The sequence below is a fragment of the Vulpes lagopus genome, chromosome 10 (genome assembly GCF_018345385.1).
Source record: "Vulpes lagopus strain Blue_001 chromosome 10, ASM1834538v1, whole genome shotgun sequence".
NCBI classification, from domain to species: Eukaryota; Metazoa; Chordata; class Mammalia; order Carnivora; family Canidae; genus Vulpes; species Vulpes lagopus.
The window spans coordinates 69,125,686-69,145,484 of record NC_054833.1 but is presented as its reverse complement, the minus strand read 5'-3'; the positions used below and the strand labels follow the sequence as shown (position 1 = coordinate 69,145,484).

Genomic DNA, 19,799 nt, shown 5'->3' with positions numbered 1-19,799 from the left:
CTCCAGAGGGGGAGGCGGTTTGCCCAGGTCACTGAGGATGTGGTGGCAGAGGTGGGGCCTGACCATGACTCCCCGAGAGCACACAGCACTTGCCAGCTCCTCGGCGGCATCCTTCCCACCGCCCAGGGGTAACCCTGATACCTGTTCTTCCCTCTGTGCCTGTGTCACCCGGCTGCCACCGAGGCACCACCAGCCACCCAAGGAACCAGGAGCCGTCCCAGGCCCGGAGCCACCTGGCAGGAGCGTGCACAGAGCACTGGGAGACCGGAGTCCCAGGAGCCACCTCGGAACTGGGTTCAGATCCAGCTTCCACCACACCTCGCCGTGTGGCCTCACTGCCTCATTCATGAACCTGGCTTGGACCCAGCAGCTGGGCAGGGCCCGACACCACTGTCGAGTGATGGAACAGGGTCGTTATTGTCACGGGGAAGGTGACGCATGACCCTGACTGTCCTCAGAGCATGATGAATCTCCAAGAAATAGAACAGCCCCAATGGGAATGGGGTCCCAGGGTCTGCATTGGGGTGGGTGGGCAGAGCACCAGGGATGATGCAAGCAGGCACCTGCAGCCTGTCCAGAGAAGCCACCCAAGTACACTCCCACCGCAAGATGCCTGGCTCTGAGGTAGGTCTGCCTATGCCCTGGCCGCCAGTGGCACAGTGGAAGGTCCTGACCCAGGTGGTCCCAGTGCTCAATGCCAAGAGCTGGGTGGGAGCTCTCCTCACTGCACACCAGCCTCAGCTCTTGGTGTACCTCTGTAGCCAAAAGCAATGCTTCCTCTGCCCCAAATTAAAATTCCACCTTCGCCCCTTAGAGGCTGGGTGCCCTTAGCCAAGTCCCCATTCTTCTCTGAGTGCCAGGATCCTCATTCAGACAATGGGGATAAAAAGCACCTACTTGGTAGTCATCACATAAGGCACTCAGGCCAGCACTCTGCTGGCATCAGAGCTACTTGACCCCAGCCCAGGCCTGTCTGGGAACAACCCAGTGGCCACAGGAAGTTTCTACAAATAGAATTCACTGGGTGCCACCAGCCACTCCCCTGGCACTGAGGTATACCAGTTGCCTAATCATGAGCTCAAGTGCAAGCCTGAAGGGTGTGGGTGTTTGTTTTTGTTTGTTTGTTTGTTTGTTTTTAAGTTTTACTTATTTATTTGAAAGAGACAGAGACAGCACCCAAGTGGGAGGCGCAGAGTGAGAGAGAGAGAGAAAAAGAGAGAGGATCCCAAGTGGACTCTGCAATGAGCACAGAGTCTGATGGGAGGCTCAATCTCACAATCCCGAGATCACAACCTGAGCCATAACCAAGAGTTGGACGCTCAACCAACTGTGATACCCAGGCACCCCTTTTTTTTTTAAGATTTTATTTACTTATTCATGAGAGACACAGAGAGAGAGAGCGGCAGAGACACAGGCAGAGGGAGAAGCAGGCTCCATGCAGGGAGCCTGATGTGGGACTCGATCCCGGGACTCCAGGATCACACCCTGGGCTAAAGGGAGGCGCCAAACTGCTGAGCCACCCAGGGATCCCCCCCCAGGCACCCTTGTGTAGGTGTTTTCTTCCCATTTTACAGATGAGGCAACATGGCCCGTTGTCAGGGGCTGGGTGGGTCTCTCTCTTGTCCAGCAGCAGCCTGCTGACCACACAAGTGGCCCTTCCCATCTATTCCAGATGTTCTGACAACCCTAGGGAGAGGAAATCTTAGCCTTATTTTACTCGAGGAACACAGATGCTGCACAGTATGACAGGGGTCCAGCCAGGAGTGGCTCCGAGATTTGTTGACTTGGAGACCACGATGGGCCAGGCCCGCTGCTCCTGGCACCCCCTCCTGCTGGAGCTTCTCCTGGTGGCAGGAGGGACTGGCCTGTTATACTCCCCCTGGGGAGTGCTGTGACGTCTCCTGCAGAACAGGAACCCAGACGCTGCCCTGGGTTTCCTAGAGCCTGGCACATTCTCCGTGGCAAGAGGAAAGCAGAGAAGCCAAGGTATACAGGGCCATTTCTGAGGCCACTCCCAGGCTGCTCCTGGGTCCAACTAAGTGACCACTGAGCTCTGGCATGGGGTGCAGGGGCCCTGGGATGCAGGGCCTGAGGATTAAGGAGGCCAGGGGCCAGGCCAGTGTTGCTAATACTGCAGTTAGCATGTGGCAGCCTGAACAAGTCTGGCTCTACCCCCTTCCCGAGACCTAGCAGATACCCTCCTCTCAGCCCTCAAGTCCTGCATCTCCGAAACAGGGCTCCGAGAAATGGGCTCCTCCGCCGGTGCTCGGCACAGGCTCAGCGCACAGTAGGCAGGCCTATGTGACGGCCCATAACCACTCAGTAAGAACCACGCAGTTCTTACAAGCCTCTCCACAGGGGCGAAAAACAGCCACCCTATGTGATGAGAATTACTGGGAGCTTTTATTCTTCGCTTGAAGCTTTTTGTAACCAGAAAGTAAAACATTTTATGTTAAAAATGAACAATGCACTCGGGGGTCTTCCGGGCCTCAGGACCGCACCCCGCCCCACACCACCTGCTCTGGGCCCTGCCTCACCCTTCTCTGGCCCTAACCTGCACACCCATCCCCCACCCTGTTGTCCGCAAACGTGGTGACATGGGCTCCCCCTACCAGCCCTCAGTTTCCCTAGCTGTCAAGGGAGCTTCTCCAGCTGCAGCCAGGCCAGGCGGGAAGGGGTCAGGTGAAGAGGACCAAGACACTGGGTAAATGTGAGCTCCCACATGCCCCTCCTCCTGGGCGTGGGGAGGGACCAAGGCTGTTCCGAGCACATGGGCTGGGTGCTCAGAAGGAGTACGGTCCTGGCCTCCTCACCTACCTGCCCATCAGGGTCATCAGGCCTGCGTAGGGAGTGACACGGGCTCCGTGGGCTGGCAGCACAGCCGTCAGAGGGAGGGGGTGAGGCCTCCGTGGAGACAGCTCAGAAACAGGCCGCAGGCCACCGGCCGCTGCCAGGTCCGCCATATACGTCAGTGCTGGGCCCAGATGGCCAGGCGGCCCGGGGCTGCCCAGGTGTGGGCCCAATGTGACGACCGTCACCACAACAAACAGACGTTCACAGGCTGCCACCAGCAAACCACAACAAGCCTGCCAGCCTCAGCTTGCAGGGCCTCTGGCACAGGTGGGCACAGGGCCAGGCGTCTGTGTGTCCTCGGCCCTCTCCGGCCTCCCATGGCACCACAGGCAGAGGACAGGGAATCCAGCCACTGACCTACAGGACAAGACTGCGAAGAGAGGCAGCCCAGACTCACCAACTCCTACCCTGGCCTGGTCCCGCTCTCATCTCGTCCCACTCACCATTCCCTGAATAAGCCCCCTTCTCTCCCAACTCAGCACCTTTGCACATTCTGTTCCCTCTGCCTAGGATGCTCTTCCCTGCAACTCTCCGTCCCAGCTGGTATATGATCCTCACCTTTTGCCCAGTCAGAGAGGCTTTCCTGATCCCTCCAGCTAAGCTGCCTTGTCCCTGGCTCTCCCTGTATCCAGCTGGCTTGTCCCCTGTCATGTATTACCAGTCACTACTTTAGGGGCAGCTAAGAAAATGCTTATGAGTACTGACTCTAAAGCCAGGCAGCCTGGGTTCAAACTGCAGCTCTGGCGCTGCCTAGCTGTGTGCCTTCAAGCAGGTGACTTAACCTCTCTGGGCGACAGAGACTCAACTGTGACATGGCGATAACAGATCCACAGTTATCCTAGGGTTATCAGGCGTGTCCTGCGAGGTTATCAGTGCTGTGGAGGTGCCTGACAGGCAAAGATTAGACTGAGCCATCTGGAAACCCACAGAACCCCAAATAACACCAGGCCCTCAGCCCCAGACAGCCATTCTGTATAGGAAAGTGTTTCCTGTACCTATGCCTGTTTCCCATACCTGTTGTACCAAGGGGGTCAGAGAAAAGATATGACTTGACCAAGGTGACACAGTGAGTGTCTGGTAGGGAGCAGACATGAGGACAGGTCTGTGTAGCTCCAATGACCAAACATCAACAGAAAGCCTGAGAGAGGGGTCTCCTCACCCCCTGCGTTACCCCTGCCTGGGTGCCTCGGGGAGATTCCAACTAGACTGGACTGTACTACCCTCTCTCGGGGTCCCATCCGTGGTGGGGGCGGGGATCGAACACCCCTCATTGGATCCTGCTGGGGCTTCCACTCACAAAGGGAGCCCCCCATACATCGTTATGTGTAGTCACACCCCTGATTTCTAAAGCAACACCTGCTGTTCCCAAATTATTCTCCCCACCCCCTACCTTTGGGGCATTTTAGGTGCTTCTTATGATTTCCAATGCCATTGGAGAAGTCCTAGGTCCCGAGTGCCTGTACCCACTGTGGAGGTAGGGGAGGCCAGATGTCCCAAGGCCACCCATGCACCCTGCCCCATTTAGCTTGTCACTTCTGTACTACGGGGGGTCCTTCAAAGAAAGATCAACTGGACCAACCTACTGCTACTGTGCAGGTAACTAATGGATGGCTGATGCTTATTGGCTCTGACAAGCCAAAACCGGTGCCCAGCACCTGATCATCTCCTCTCACTGCAGACTTCACAGCAGCCCCAGGTACTGGGGTGAGTCCAGATGAGGCACTCAGAGCAGGACTCAGAGCAGTTCACAGACAGGACCAGTGAGGCTCAAAGATGTTAAGCAGGAATAGCAGGGTCAGGTGCTCAGTCCCACAAATGTCTGAGGCTGAAGTCTCCATCCCCCACCCTCTCCCCCACAAAGAGGCCCCAGAGGAGCTTTTGGGGGCCACCACCACCAAGTGTTGACAGGGAGTGAGGACAGACCTGGCTCCCCCAGGCAGGGGACCAGTTGGATCGCCAGTGCTGTAACACCCTATTCCCAAGGTCCCAAAACAGATGAAGGGCTCTCTCATTTACTGAGCACCTGCCAAGGGTACCATGTACTCCATCCCACAGGTGAGCAACAGGTTATGTCGTGGGGGGCACTCAACCCCATGGCCCTACCCTCTCTCCTGCTGTGTGCTGGCCTCCCGGGTAGGTCGTGGCCTCTGAGCAACCCCCGCCCCCCCACTTCTCTCTACCTCTCAGGGCCTTCCTCATCTGCAAAGCAGGTGGGAAGGATTCTATACCTGCCCACCTCACAGCACCCATCCCTTCTGCAGTGAGCAGACTGGACCCTGCCCTCCCAAGGTTATGCTCCAACCAGAGACACGTGGCAATGTCTGAAGACACTTTGACTGCAGGGGGTTGCTACGGGCATCTAGTGGGTAGAGGGTAGAGGCTAGAGATGCTGCTCCACAACCCACAGTGCACACCCAGCCCTGACAACCAAGAAGGATCCAGCCCAAAATGGCAACAGTGACAAGGCTGAACCCGGAGCTGACAGGAGAGACAGGACCACAAGCCAACAGCAAACTAACAAACAGAGCCAGTATGTGTAATGTTTACACAGATTCCAAGCATGCTAAGTTCTTAAAGAATAAAGGAAGCCAGGGACACAGACCTTTCTGGGGTGGGATTTGGGCTGAGGCTGATATGGCAAGGAGAAGGAAAGCTCTAGAGCCAAGGGGGCCCACACAGAGGAGGCAAGTACACAGGGACTCAGTCCAGAGATGGAGGGAAGGGGAAGTGGCTGGGCCCAGCAGGTGTGAGGAAGGAGGCCTGGTCTCACCTGAGGAGATCTGAGTCCACCTCTTCAGTGCTAATAGTCATATGAGCTCACAGGGCAACCCAGTCTGAAGGCAACTCCGTGCTATCCAGACACCCACTGACCCAGAAAACCCACCTCAAGGAGCTCATCCCTAACATACAATTCTCACAAGAGAAAATGAATAAATAGCTGCCAGCGTTTGGTGAGCACCTGTTGTATGCCTGGACCGTGCTAAGCATCTAATCACACCTCACTGGATTGTTTCAGCCACCCCAAGGAGCTGGGATGAACAGGATCTCCATTTTACAGATGAGGACACTGAGGCCAGGGTTTGTAAAATCGAGAGATTGGCCAGGGTCCAGTGGGCTCCTAGGCAGGAAGACAGGCTGAGCGCTCTCTATACAGGAGAAGGAGCATAGATTTTGTGAGGGAAAACAGTGGTCCCTTCACAGAAGGAGCAAGAAATTGCCTTTCTGCACGTTTGAGATTATCCTAGCCACATGCAGTGTCAACTAGTTAAATGTTAAGTAATTTAAATAAAAAAAAAAAAAACAAGAAAGAAAGAAGCCTTGGGTAAACTTGTGTCCTGGGCTGCTATGGGTTTGGGCTTCAGTCTCCTTCTCCATCTGAAACGGGGAGCCAGACTCACTGGTGCCCCTCCCGGGGGCTCAGAACTGGGGACCAGTGTGGATACAAGGTTCAGGGGCCCAGAGACTCACACGGGGTCACATGCAAGGACTTGAACCAGAGCCCAGCTTCCTGGGCCAGCTCTTCTCCCTAGGCCACAGATCCTCACCCCACACAACCCACCCGCAGCCACAACAAGCATCTCCCAAGCCACTATGGCAGAGGCCAATAGACAGTGAGTGCAGAAGGACAGGCTTTGGCACCGAGGTGCCATATGACCACGGACTAGCCATACCCCCTCCCTGAGCCTATTTCCTCCTCTGGTGTTCTGGGGGGTGCAGTGGCCTTGACTTCCAGGAGAGGATGAGCCCTAGTCAGAGGTTGTTAAGACAAAAGTCCCAGGACAGATCTGTGTGACCTTGGGCAAGTCATTCCCTGCCAGGCCGGTACACTTATAAAACTCAGGAATGACAACACACCTGTGTTACTAGGTAACCATGACAGCTAAATGAGACAATGCACATAAAACGTCTGGCACCAAACGGGTTGGATCAGTAGCCACCCTGGCCCACAGGCCTTCGGTCGCCTCAGTGGGCCCCTGGACTGCCAAGTGAGCCCCTCGAAGGGCAGGGTGGACCCCTAGACTGCAGAGCCCAGGCTTCAAGAGCCCATGATTAGGGAGGGACATTTCCCGAGTGACACCTAAGCTTCCCAGAGCCTCGAGGAAACGGGACACTCCTCTTGCTCGGGCTTGTGGGCTGAGCTAGCACAGGTCTCCACCTGGGGCCATTGTGAGGTCACCCAGGACACCGGGAAGCACTGCTGGGCCCCATGCTCCTGCTCCTGCAAGATCGTAAAAGCACCTCTCCCTACCTGTTATCATCATTTGTATCAAAACAAAATCTTACAGAACACAGGGGGGTCGAAGAGGAGAATACCTTAAAAGGTATGCTTGGTGGTAAAAACCCCAATCTATAGCTCAGGTTCCAAGACAGCACTGTATGCACACCTAATGGGTCCCTGATTTCGACAGGTCTCATAACTTCTCACCCTCAGCAGTAGCCTGAGAAGTGTTTTCATTTTTCCATTCCCCTCATTCAGATGAGGGCACTAAGGCCCAGCGGGTCACAAAGGGAGCAGGGCAGAGCTGGGCCTAGAGCCGGCCCCTTGCACCTGGCCACCTGGCAGGGGTTCCCACCCCCCACCCCCAGGCCCACCCAGCAGGGTCCACCCGCGCTATCTGGGGGTCTACCCCAGGCGGGCAGGGCGGGCAGGCTGCACCAGTAGTAGGAAGGCGGGAGTCCAGCAGAAGGCCAAGACGCAGACACGCTGGAGGACGGGGAGGGCAGGGAACATTCCCCCAGGCGCACACCCACGGTGGTCACGGGCAGGCCTCCGAGCACCAGCAGGGACGGGGCACCTATTGAGTGGGCATGCAGAAATGCACCTCAGCTCTCTACATACTTCCTGGTAGTATCCAAACATCCCCACTGGCATCCAAGGCCCCTTACCAGTCGCCTCACACCCACTGGCTTATGCAAGTGTAGGACACACCTATGAAGCCAGTGGCATCGGCACTGTGGCTGGAGGAGGAAAGTCAGAGCTGTCAGGCTCCAGCTACGCAGGCCACTCAGTGCAGTTTGGGCCAGGAGTGTAAGATCCACACACAGCAACAAGAACAGCTGCAAACACTCATCTACGCTGACTCCGAGCCGACCCCACACTCAGCACTTCCATACACTAATGCGCAGAATCCTCACCACAACCCTGCAATTTAGCTTCTAGTATCATCCCCATGACACAGACTGAGGCCACATAGCTCATGAGTGGGGGAGACAGGCATGAACCTCGCCGGCTGGCGGCAGCCTCTCCCCCCAACACATAGTGATGTAGGCCCCAAGGGCCATAGTGGGTGCCATCCCAGGGATCCTGAAGGACAGTGAACGTAACCATACCCCTTGTACCCCTTTATTAGTGAACTAATAAAGAAGTGATTGATACAAAAGTCAGGGCAGTTATTAGGGAGGTACAATTCTGGGGGGGTACTTTGGGCACAGTAATGTTTAATTTCTTTAGCTGGATATTGTGTACACGGAATTCATTTTATTTTTATTCATTAAAATACAGAGGTACACTTATTACATCTTTTTGGTGTCTGTAAGGTATTCACAATTCAAAAGTTTAAAAGGAATGGAAGGCCCCACCTGCCAAGAGGTGTCAACGGGGTCAGTGCAGAGCCGCCAAGGAGAAGGACAGAGAAGCCAGGATGGCCCCTGAAATGCCAGCTCAGCCATGACACCCCCGAAAGGGACCCTGAGGGCAGGGAGAGGGTGACAGGGACCCATCGGGGGGAAGAGGGATAAAAGCCTCCTCAGGGGTGAGCCTGGTGACCCTCTCCCTATTGGATACAGCCCCAGGTTTGGGGTCTCTGAGCTGCAGATGGGCCTACCAGGCTGCCAGCACCCAGCCCTGAATGTTCTTCATGCCCTTCGTATGAAGCTTTTTGGGATTTCCACAGTCAGTGCTAAGAAGGACACATGCCCAGAAGCAGCTGGGCAGGCAAGCCTGCCTTCCAAGGGCAATGCCTAGATGGGAGGCCAAGGGGAGGTACGGATGGTCCCCAGAGGGCTGTAAGCCCCAACAACAGGAGCTGAGCTCAGGGCAGGCCTGCCTCATTGCCCCATCTGGCCAGTGGGGAGGGGGGGCTCTCTCCTCTGGGCTGCCCCCAGTGTTCTTCCTCTGAGATGAACACTGACACACAGCACCCGCCCTGAGACCCTGACAATGCTCTGCATGGCTGCCAAGGCCCCTCACCCAGCCAAGCCTATGTCCCAACTGCTCCCCATCACCTTGGGCTCCCATACACTGACACACCTGACCTTGGATCTGGACTCACCACCGAGACCTTCTCCAACTCCTTAGGTGGAGCTCTTTGAGAATCAGGGTGCTCCGAACCCACCCCATATCCCCACAGCCAGCACCATGCCTGGCACTGATGAAGTTCTACCCACTGAGGGGCTGGCCTAGAGGCTCCCATTGTCCTGATCCTCCACCCCACACTTCCCTGTGCTCAGGGGAGGCAGAGCTGCAAAAGGGGTCAGTGCCCAGTCCTCTCTGTTCCCCACAGGCCTTCCCCAGGAAGGCCCAATAAGCAATGGGAGGCCCCAGCTCCAGCCTGGGGACCACTGAGGAAAGACCCTGGAATATTTCAGCTGGCATTACAGAAATCCGCAGCCAGAGTCTTCGTGTCATAGGGCTTAGGAGCTCCAGAGATCGGGGTCCTGTTTACTCACTCATCACCGAATACCTGCCACAGCCATAACAATAAGAACATAATAAAACATATGGCTCATTAGACACACTGTCTCCAGTCTTTGCTACCACCCTGCAAGGGAGTGTTTATTCCCATGTTACAGAAAAGGAGACTGACTGTCGGTCAGAGAGGGCACAAGAGGAAGTCAGGAAGCAGTGAGGAAAGTCAGACTCAGAACACAGGCCTGTCTACACACTGAGCCCAGATTCTGCACCTCCTTCCCGTCTTGCCGAGGTTCTCTGTGGAGTGAGGACAGTCTCGCTGGCCCACTACCCGACACTTAGCAAGAGTAGAATGAGGCTGTCTGCATCCATCCCTGTGGCTGCCAGCAGGACAGGCAGGAAAAGTCCTTGTCCCCAATCTGCAGGTGAGGAAACTGAGGCCTCTCACTGGAACGGTAGGCCATGCCCAGGGCACTGAAATCATTTACAGAGCACAGTGAATGTAACTTTGCCAACATCACACAGCCCAAGAGCCTGAACTGAAATGTGGCCACAGTCACCTCTCCACACAGAGAGTGCAGGCCACCCCCGTACCACCTCTCCTCCCCAGCTGCCCAGAGCCTCCAGCGGTTCATCTGAGCCTGAGGAGTCCCTGGGCTAAGGACAGTGAACAGCCGCCGCCACCTGCTTCTGTTCCATGAACAAGAGGAAGCGGGGCCCTTGCCTAACAGAGGAAGTTCCTGGGCGGGGCGGGAGCCGAGCCAGGAGGGCCTGCCCAAAGATCCCAGCCCAGCCTGAGGTCCAGGAAGGGGGCCACCTCTGATGCCCAATGCGGGCTGGATGCTGACCGGCAAGGCTGGGGCTCACAGCCCCCCTCCCACCCACCAGCCAGCAGGCATCGCCCCTTTAAGCAGCAGCCAGTTGGGCTGGCATGCCCAGCGGGTGAGTCAGCACCCAGTGCCCGCTGACTCACCCACCGGAAGCCTCCCGCTGCCCCAGCCCTCTCTCCACACAGGCAACTGAGAACTTTGCTCCTTTCAGGCCTCCAGCCATGGGCTGGCTGATAGAGAGTTTCCTGTGCGTCACACCAGGGGTGGGGGAAGTCCCCAAGGTGTCACCCCCCAGTCTTTCCGACAGCAGGGACGGAGAGGACAGGGAGCTGGGGGGGGGCGGGGGGAGGGACAGTGGCTCGGGCAGGCAGGGCCAGGACACAGACAGTGCTCCCGAAGCCTCAGTGTCCCCACTGGGCATCCAGGAGCCATGTGAAGATCAACCGTGCAGTGCCTGTGTGGGCGGCACTCGCAGTGCAGCAGGAGCAGTGACAGGATGCACATGGTACCCCCAAGGACAACGTGGCTTGAAGCAGCAGACCCAAAGCATGCCCTCAGCCTCTGACCCCAGCCAAAGATGGCCTGGGGGCAAGAAGCCTGGGGAACACCAGCAGAGCTGCAGCACAGAGGATGGAGCAGGGACCAGCTGCAAGGCAGGAAGCTCAAAGGTAAAGCTCCCTTAAGGTCAAGTGCCAACCACGCCCTGTTTTGTTCAAATTCCTGAGAATGTGGAGAAGAGCACAATGTTGGAGGGCCCTGGCCCCAAGATGGGGGGGGGGGGCGGGGGCACAGGTGAGAATCCTGCCTCTGGGGAACTCAGTCTAGCCACTCCCCTGTCTGACCCCAGTTCTGTCATCTGACAAGTGGGTCGGACTGCACTGAATATAAAATGTGCCAACTGTAAAGGACTGTGTACACAAGAGGCATCACCCCTAGCTCAGTCCCCACTCCAGGTAAGGCCAGGCCTGGAGGAGATGCAGACTAGACAAAGGCATAACATAAGGTCCCACCAGCTGGGATGGCGGGGTGGGGGGATGAGGGACGTCCCATTAGCTCTGCTGGAGCATCAAGGACAGGAATGGGACATAAAGGAGCACGGGGGAGACCTTTGGAGATATACAGTCCTGGATAGAGACATAGCTGCACCTGTCACAGCTGTATGAGCTCAGGCAAGGCACTGACCATCGCTAAGCCTCAATTTCCTCATCTGTAAATGGGGCTTCGAGGAATAAATGGGAGAGCACATGGAACATGGAAAAAAGCTTGATAAGTGGCAGCTCTCAGATTTTTTTGGTGAGGGGGTGTTATGGCTCCCCACCACATCTTTCCACAGACCCTAAAGAGGCTGACAAGGTCCCTGAGCTTTGCATAAGTACCTGTCCCTCCATCTAACCCACACACTATCAGGTATTACCTGGACCCACAAACTGGAAATTCATCTTGTTAATCTCTGCAGAGAGGCTCAGAGAGGGCAACACCAGGATTCAAGTCACACAGCACACAGGAATCAAGCAGTGCCTCCCCCAAGTTCCTTTTCCCTTCACACCTTTGACCCCTCTCCCTTCACAACTCTACAACTTTTATTGTGATGAGGTATTCCCTGCCTGGAAGCAGCTGAATGAGCACCTGAGCATCCAAAGACAAACACTGCTTCCAACCGTGTCCTTCTGCCCATGAAAACACTGTGGCCCAGAGAAGTTGAGGGACCTGCTGGAAGTCCCATGGCACTGACCAAGCCAGGCAGAGACCCCACACTAGAGAAAAGAAGTGTCTGGGGTCCTGGTTCTCCAAAATGGCAAAGCATATGATTTCCCAGTTCCCAAGCTCCACGAGGTCCGTGCAGGCCAAGTCCCTCCCCAGCCACCTCCCCCCTTGAGTGCCTCCTGAGTTACTCACAGTGGTTGGGCAATGGTCAGGGATCCGGCCTCCCACTTACGTAAGACGTAATTACCCTGCCCACCGGGCCGGCCAGGCTCTGGCTAACAGCCACCACAGCCACAGGCAGCAGGGGTAGAGATGGACCCACACCCTCCCTGGGACCCCTCAGCCCTCCTGCTGCCTGAGCCCCTCTAGAGAAACAGAGGTAGGATCAAGGCCTGAGTAGAGGCCCACTGAGTGACATCAGTTACCTTTCTCCACCTCACTCTGCAGCTGCAATGCAAACAGAGCCAAGGCCTTGACCCCACATGGCTGAGGAGAACGGTAACAAGGTGTGGGCAATTACTGTCCCTGGCTCAGCACCTACTGTGTGCCAGACATCATGCTGCACTCTTCTCCTCGCCCATGCTTGCGTGAAACTCTTTAGTATTTGCTACCTCATGTCATACCCAGCAATCCACACAAGGCATGTGTGATTACTTCCATTTTACAGATAAGGAAACTGAGGCCCAGAGATACTCCTGCTGTTGGGGTGAGGAAGAGGCAGGTTTAGAGGCCCAAGGGGCAGCCCATTCATTACAGCTATGTCCGGTTTGGAAATCTCACACAGCCTAGCCTGCTGAGGCTCTGACGTGCCAAAAACATCCTTTCCTCTTCCCCGTGCACACACACACACACACACACACACAAAATCCCCCTTTCACCCTCCAAGTTTCGCCCCCCTCCCCCCGCCCCGCATGACAAATCCTGCTGCTTTGACGCTGCAGCTGCCACCTCACAAAAATTTCCAGGAAGGCCAGCTACTTGGAGAAGACTAAAGTGAGCCCATTGCACAGCCAGCACCCTGGCTTAGGGGCTGACCCAGAACCCAGAGGCAGCAGGGACAAGTCCAGTATCCATCAACCCTGGAGATACAGGGGAGCAAAAGGGGGTGAGCTCCCCAAGTGCAGAGAGAAGCTTGCAAGTCAAGACAAAGAGAAGCTGATGGAGAGGGGGGTTGTGTTAGCATGGGGTGGGAGGCCAAGAGAGGTTCCTGGGGGACAAGGCTGCAGGGCTGCAAGCCGGCCAGGGATGGGGCCTATGTGGATGGAGAGAGTTGGGGAAGAGGAGTGAGTTCTTGGCTGGAGTGTAGCCACATGGGGAGGCGGGGGTGTACAGTGAGATCCCCCCCCCCCCGCAGAGCAGCACTGCTGGGGCTCAGATGGGGAGTCATTTAAATCCCAGCGTGGATACAGCCCTGGGACCAGGGGAGTGGAAGGGGGCCCTGGGTGCAGGATCCGAGTGATTCCCACCTGGATCCAGCTGAAGGACCCAGACGGGGAGAATTCCTGTTCTGGGTGCAGTTAAGGCCTAAATGAGGAGGTCAGAGTGAGGTTTCTGACCTGGAGCGGGTCACCGGAACGAGACCGGGTCTGAGTGCAGTCCCCAGGCCCGAACGGGGCGGGGGGAGGGGGGGCCCAGGTGAGGTCCAGGCTGAGATCGAGACCCGAATGGGGAAGGATTCCGAGCCGGAGTGCTGCCCGGGTCCCGCACGGGGTTGCAACAGGATCCCACAGACAGCCTGGGGTTCGTGGTCCGGGCCGACAGGGGAGCCGCGCTCCCCCCGGGCACTCCTACCTTTGGGCTGGGGCATGCTAGCGGGCTGACTGGAGGCGGGGGACTCCATGGTGCAGGCGGGTCCAGGAGCGGTGGCAGGAACTAATCTAGAGGGCGGCGGGCTCTCCCCGGGCGGAGAGCGCTCATGGCTGCGGGCAGGGGGCCCGGGCGCGGCGGCGGTGCGCAGGCGGGGGCGGCGAGAGCGCGTCCGCGACGGGCGGTGCCGGAGCCAGACTGGGCAGCGCCGCGGGGGCCCCGGCCGGACGGCGCCGACGACAGCCCCGCCCCCGCGCGCCGATTGGCCCGCCAGTCTCCGGGGCCCGTCCCCTGCCTATCCGAGGCCGGCCCGGCGTGCCCGTCAAGCGCCCGCCTCGCCCCTCCCCCCGCACCCGGCTCCTCCCACTGCCTGTCGAGCCCCGCCCTCCACCCGGGAAACCCGGGCCCCGTCGGGGCCAGCGCCGGCCCCTCCCGCTGCCTGTCAAGACGCAAGCCCCGCCCACTGCCCGGGATTGGCCGAGCCCGGCTCGCGCCCTCAGGCACCAGGCCCCGCCCCGCCCCGCCCCGCCCCGCCCCGCAGCGCCCGGCCGGTGCGCTCCGTGGGCACCGCTGGGTGTGTGGCGTCCCCTGGGACAATCCCCGGGTATCCCAGGGTGGCGGGGCTGGGGGACGGGGGGTTAGAGTGCGCCCCCGGGGCGAGCCCTGCGTCCGATCCCTACCTGGCCACTCTCCAGCGCCCGTGACCTTGGGCAAGCCAGGGAGCCCCTGGAGCCGAGCTCAGTCTGCCTCTGGGAGAAGGCGACCGGAAGAGCCCGGCCTCCCGGCGCTGCGCGGGGGAACCGGGCGGCCCTTGCAGGCAGTCCTGGGGGGCCCAGTGTTGTCAAGGGCTTCGGCACAGTGCCCGGGGTCCGCACCTCTCTTCCCTGCGTCTGCAAACCTCCACTGAGCGCCCGCCGGGGGTCAGGCACCCGGGAAGGGGTGGGTCACAGTGGGGAACTTGTGCTACCTACCGAGAAGCCAGTACATGTAGCGCTAGGGGGTGGGTCTTCAAGGTCCCTCCTCTACACGGGAAACGGAGTCTCAGGGGGAGTAAGGTGGGCCTTTGGTTCTCTTCTCCTCTGCCCTCCGGGCCTCCTTCTGGGCATACAGACTGCATAGCATGTAATAGCCACCCAGGCCAGTCCTCCCTTCTCCCCTGTGAAGTCCAGGGGGATTTTAGGAGCCACCGAGCAATCTGGCCTGGGGATCAGGTGACTCAAATGCAAAGCTATGGGCTAGCGAGGGCAGGAAGCGCCTGGCAGAGGTCAACAGGTCAGCCCCTCGCCTCTGGGCAGGCATGAGTGTGCCGCCTGCCAGGGACCTCACGTGAGGGAAGCAGATTCCACCACCTGCTAGAAATGCTTGGAGCAGGGAGCTGACCTCTGCCCATTAGTAAAAAGGGGTGATTCCCTGCAAGGCCCCACCCACACAGTGATGGAGAGGGCCTGATGAGATAAGGAAGGGGGGGATACGTTATTTATGTTATCATTATTCTCTTCCTGCATCTCTTGCTCATCCTTTCCTGGCAGTGGGTGAAAAGTCATGATCTTGACGGGTATGGGATCAAATGCCAACTCTGCTACATACTAGAAGTCATGGAACAGCTCCATGCCTCAGTTTACTGACCTATCCGGTGGGAACAATGAAGCCTCTCTGAAATTGGTGCAACTCCAAGCTCAGGCTTGGAAGTGCCTGGCTTAGGGCCTGGTACTTCTTAAGTGCCCAGGAAATGTTTGTAAATATACTTCAGGCCACCTCCTCCAGGAAGCCATCTCAGCCTAACCACTCCTAGGTGTCCAGAGTGCTCTATTCTCAATAGGCCCTGTGACCCTGGACTAGTCATTTCACCTTGGGACCTGCTGCTTATCCATCTGTAAAATGGGCACCCAGCAGCTGCTGCCTCCCTACCAGGACTGCAAGCCTGGTCCCGCAGTTTTCCTAGGTTCAGGCTCCTGCCATCCACTCGGACTTCCACACTTCCCATGCTCCGCCTCACCCTCTCTGTTCCTTGTTGTGTTCAAGGGTCTTACTGCTGACCCTTGAACGTGCCAATACCAATCCTGCCTTGGGCCCTCCGCCCTGACTGTTTCCTCTGCCTGGAGCACCTTTCCTCCCAGGATTCCTGTGGCGGTTCCCTGCCAGCCTGCAGGCCTCCACTTAAATGAACTCCTCTAAAAGATCTTCCTGTCATGCCCCCAGATCAGTTTTAATTCTCTGCGCAGCACTCATGCCACCGATGCCTTTCCCATTTGCTCTGTCTTTTATCCAGCTCTCCTTCTAGACCATCAGCCTTTCCTGGGCAGGAATCTTGCCAACTCATGCCCTGCTGCAGTCCTGATGCACAACCCTGGGCCTGGCACATAGTAGGTGCCTAATAAGTACTTGAGGAATGAACAAAGGAAGGATGAAAAGCGTGCCACAGACATCAATGAAGTGACTCTCATCCCATGCCAGCCTCCCGGGCACCCACATGATTCAGGCAAGGCCCTTCAGCTGCAAGAGATGATGGTTAGTCAGGGAGCCTGACAGACAGCCCAAGAATCACAAAACTCCATGTGGGGCACTATAAATAGACTCATGAGCAAGAGTCTCCGGAAGGTGCCAAACACCACCTGGGTGAGGTCAGGGAAGGCTCCTCAGAGGAAGTGACTTTGGTACTGGACCTTTAAGAATCAATAGGAGCTTGTCAGGCAGAGAAGCAAGAAAGAGTCTTCCAGTAAAGTGTTGGAGGTGCTAAATGGGCCCCATATAAGGGCCAGCACGGGATGCAGAGCTGCATTGCTGCCAGGGGAGGAAGCATCACATGACAGCTTCTGTTTTTCTTCCTCACCAGTTGTAGCAGTATCTGCTGGCTTCCCTCTACCTCGAAAGAACCCGGGGAGGGTGATGAACCTCATGATCACTCAGAAACCAGAAGGAGCATTTGATGGGATCACAGCAGGTTGCTGTTTACCCTGACTCTGAGAAGGAACATCCCAAACACCCCTCTCTGTGCACCCAGGGAAACAGACACAGGGAGGAAGAGGGTGTGGCTAAATAGGGTGTGGGTGTGAGCCAAGATGGGAGGGACCCCGGGATGACAGAGGACTGGAAAGAGAAGATGGCCAGAATTCACAACTGAGGAAGTTCACTCACTCATTCATTCAGCAACTATTTATTGAGCAGTTAGTGTGCCTAGCACTGAGGACACAACACAACATTGAACAAGACAGACACCACTCCCTGCCCTCAGGGAGGTGATGGTCTGGTGGGCAAACCAGACAAGCAAAATGCCTAGGTTGCATCATTATAGCCTATCAGAGGATAAGTGCTATGGGACGAAGGATAGAAGGCGATGGGGAGTGCGTCCGGGTGTGGGGACTATACTTTTAGAAACAGAAGTCAGGAAAAGGTTCACTAGAAGGTGACATGTAAGCAGAGAGCTGAGGAAGTGAGGGAGGAGTCATGGGATGTCTGGTGGAAAAGCATGCAGGCAGAAGGAACAGCATGTGCAAAGGCCCTAAGGTAGATGACTTCTAGGGGAATAACAGTGTGGCTGGAGTAGTGGGAGCTTGGCGGGGGGGCTGTTCTCACCTATGGTACCTCTTCTACATCTGCAACACACTCTTGCACAAGCAAAACACCACGAGCCTCCTTTCACACCTGTGTAGGTCCACACAGCCCAAATACACATGTATACGTGAACACAGCAAGGTGCACAAGTGTGCACATACATGTGGAATGGCCACACAGATGCAGGCACATTAACAGACTCCATCCACACGCACAGCTGTGCCCACTCACCACCCGGCACTGGCAGGGGTCTCCGCGGCCTGCTGATACACAGCGCCCTCTGGTGACCGTTTCTGGCATGGTGGCTGGATGTGAGCGGGTCACTTGAGGGAGCCCCGGGGCAGACTCAGCCACCCTCTCTACTCTTTCCGTCCTTTCCTTTCCTGCCCCCAGTCCCTCCACACTGCAGCCAGAGAGAGCCTTCCAAAATGCGGGGCTGGCCGTGCTCCAAACCCTGCCTGGGCTCCCTCAGTGGGGAACTTCCCCCGGCATCTTCCCATTCCAGCCACTCCCAGCGCAAGCTTTCCTCCCTGAACCTGTGTTCGCAGAGGCTGCTCCCTCAGCTAGGGATGTGCTCCCTGCCTTCTCCACCTGACTCAAGCCCTCCCCTGCTTCGCTGCCCAGTTCTGAAATCAAATGGGGAGGCTTTTCCTGACACACACCAGTAGCACCTCTACCCCAGCCCTCTCATCGAGGACCGTGGCTCTGCCAGCGCCTGCAACCCATCAGCCTCTCCTTCGAACCTGTGGCCCTCCAGAGCAGGAGCTGGGACTAGTTCCTGCAGGCCCAGCACGGGGCCAGCTGCAAGTGATGCTCGGAGGCAGTAGGAGTTACCTGGAAGGAGCACAGCAGCGGGTGGGAGCCTCTCACTCAGGATCAGGCTCCAAAGTTGTGGTGTATGGAGAAAACCGAGAAGGCAGGCAGGGGCTCACTTGCCTTATTTATTTATTCATTCATTCATTTATTCATTTATTCATTTATTCATGAGAGACACAGAGAAAGGCAGAGACATAGGCAGAGGGAGAAGCAGGCTCCCTATGGGGAGCCCGATGTGGGACTCAATCCCCAGACCCGGGATCACACCCTGAACCGGAGGCAGATGCCCAACCACTGAACCACCCAGGCGTCCCTCACTTGCCCTATTTAAATTGTGACCACCCTCAAGTATCAAAGGGTGAATTCCTACAAGCTAGATGACTCTGCTAGCAAAGCAGCAAGTACTATTTTTAGAGCACCTGCTATGTGCTAATCCCTCAAAGCACATCGTCTTGTAGACTTATTATGATGCAAGGTGCATGAGGGCAGGGACTTTACTTTGGTCACTGCGGTGTCCCCAGCATCCAGCAGGCACTTAGTGAATAATCATGGAGGGGAGAAAGGCTTACACAGCTCAGAAGAGGCACACTAGCATCACCATGCCCATTTAACAGAGAAGGAAACTGAGGCCCAGAGAGATACCTGAAGCAGTTAGTCACAGTAGAATCAACTGTTGTTGAAACTGTCAGTTGGAGACAGAGTTTTCCCTGCCTTTCTCTGCCCGTGCTTTCATTAAATGGTTTGCAACATCCTTCTACTGAGCAAAACAAGTTGTCCTTGAGCTCTTGCCACTGCTCTCTGGAAAAATGCCAAGCCCTTGCTTGGAGCCCTTGGGATGGAGCTCTTGGGGCTGTCCAGCCCAATGTTCTGCAGGGATAAGCTCAGAAACCCTGAGGCTACCCCAGGGACACATGCAGGCAACCAGGGGCTCTGGACCCCCAGGACCCCCAGGACCCCCAGTCCAGAGCTTGTCTGTCACCAAGTCCTCACACATGGCCCTGCCTGCCCAGGAGAAAGGGATGGGTGTTGATTGACACCTGTCTCACTCCAAAGCTGAGCCTTGATGTGACCCAGTGCGGTCAACATGGTTAGGCTTTCATCTTATACAAAAGGAAACTGAGGCCCGAAGCTTCAAGCAGCTTCTGTGTTCTCACTGCCAGGAAGAATGAAACCAGACTTTTAACCCACATCATTGGAACAGCCTACTATGTATTAAGCAGTTTACTAGAAGGCTCATACCTGTTATCTCACCTCCAGGAACTCAGAGTGGTCCTTATCACTGTGGCATGGTGTTTGCAACAAGTGCAATGACAGAGAAAAATAAATTGCCTGTCTAGACCAAGGAGAAGAGAGGCAGAACTGCATTCAGATCGGGCTGACTCCATGACCTGAGCATACCCCAATGGCTGCCTGCAAAGAGCTGTTTTTGGATGTAAAGGCGTCCTGGCTTCCCCAGGAAGTAGCTGAGTGACCTTGAGCTAACCACTTGTCTCAGCCAGGCATTGGAGATTAGCACATCCGCATCCGTTCTCGTCAATGCTTCTGTGCCCTTTCAGCTATCTCCAAGCCTTGACTTCCATCCTTCCTATGACAGGGGTCTCATCCCC

At 56.6% G+C, this 19,799-nt stretch overlaps 1 protein-coding gene across 1 annotated transcript in view; it reads right to left on the bottom strand.

Annotated features, from left to right (window-relative positions):
- The window catches only part of MAP2K3 (mitogen-activated protein kinase kinase 3), a 29,984-nt gene extending 15,797 nt beyond the window's left edge, over nucleotides 1–14,187 (bottom strand). The window contains exon 1 of the mRNA XM_041771203.1: nucleotides 13,810–14,187. Coding sequence (XP_041627137.1) covers nucleotides 13,810–13,858 — 49 coding nt within the window. The 5' untranslated portion in view covers nucleotides 13,859–14,187. The remainder of the gene's footprint in view (nucleotides 1–13,809) is intronic.
- Between the last annotated feature and the right edge of the window lie 5,612 nt (nucleotides 14,188–19,799).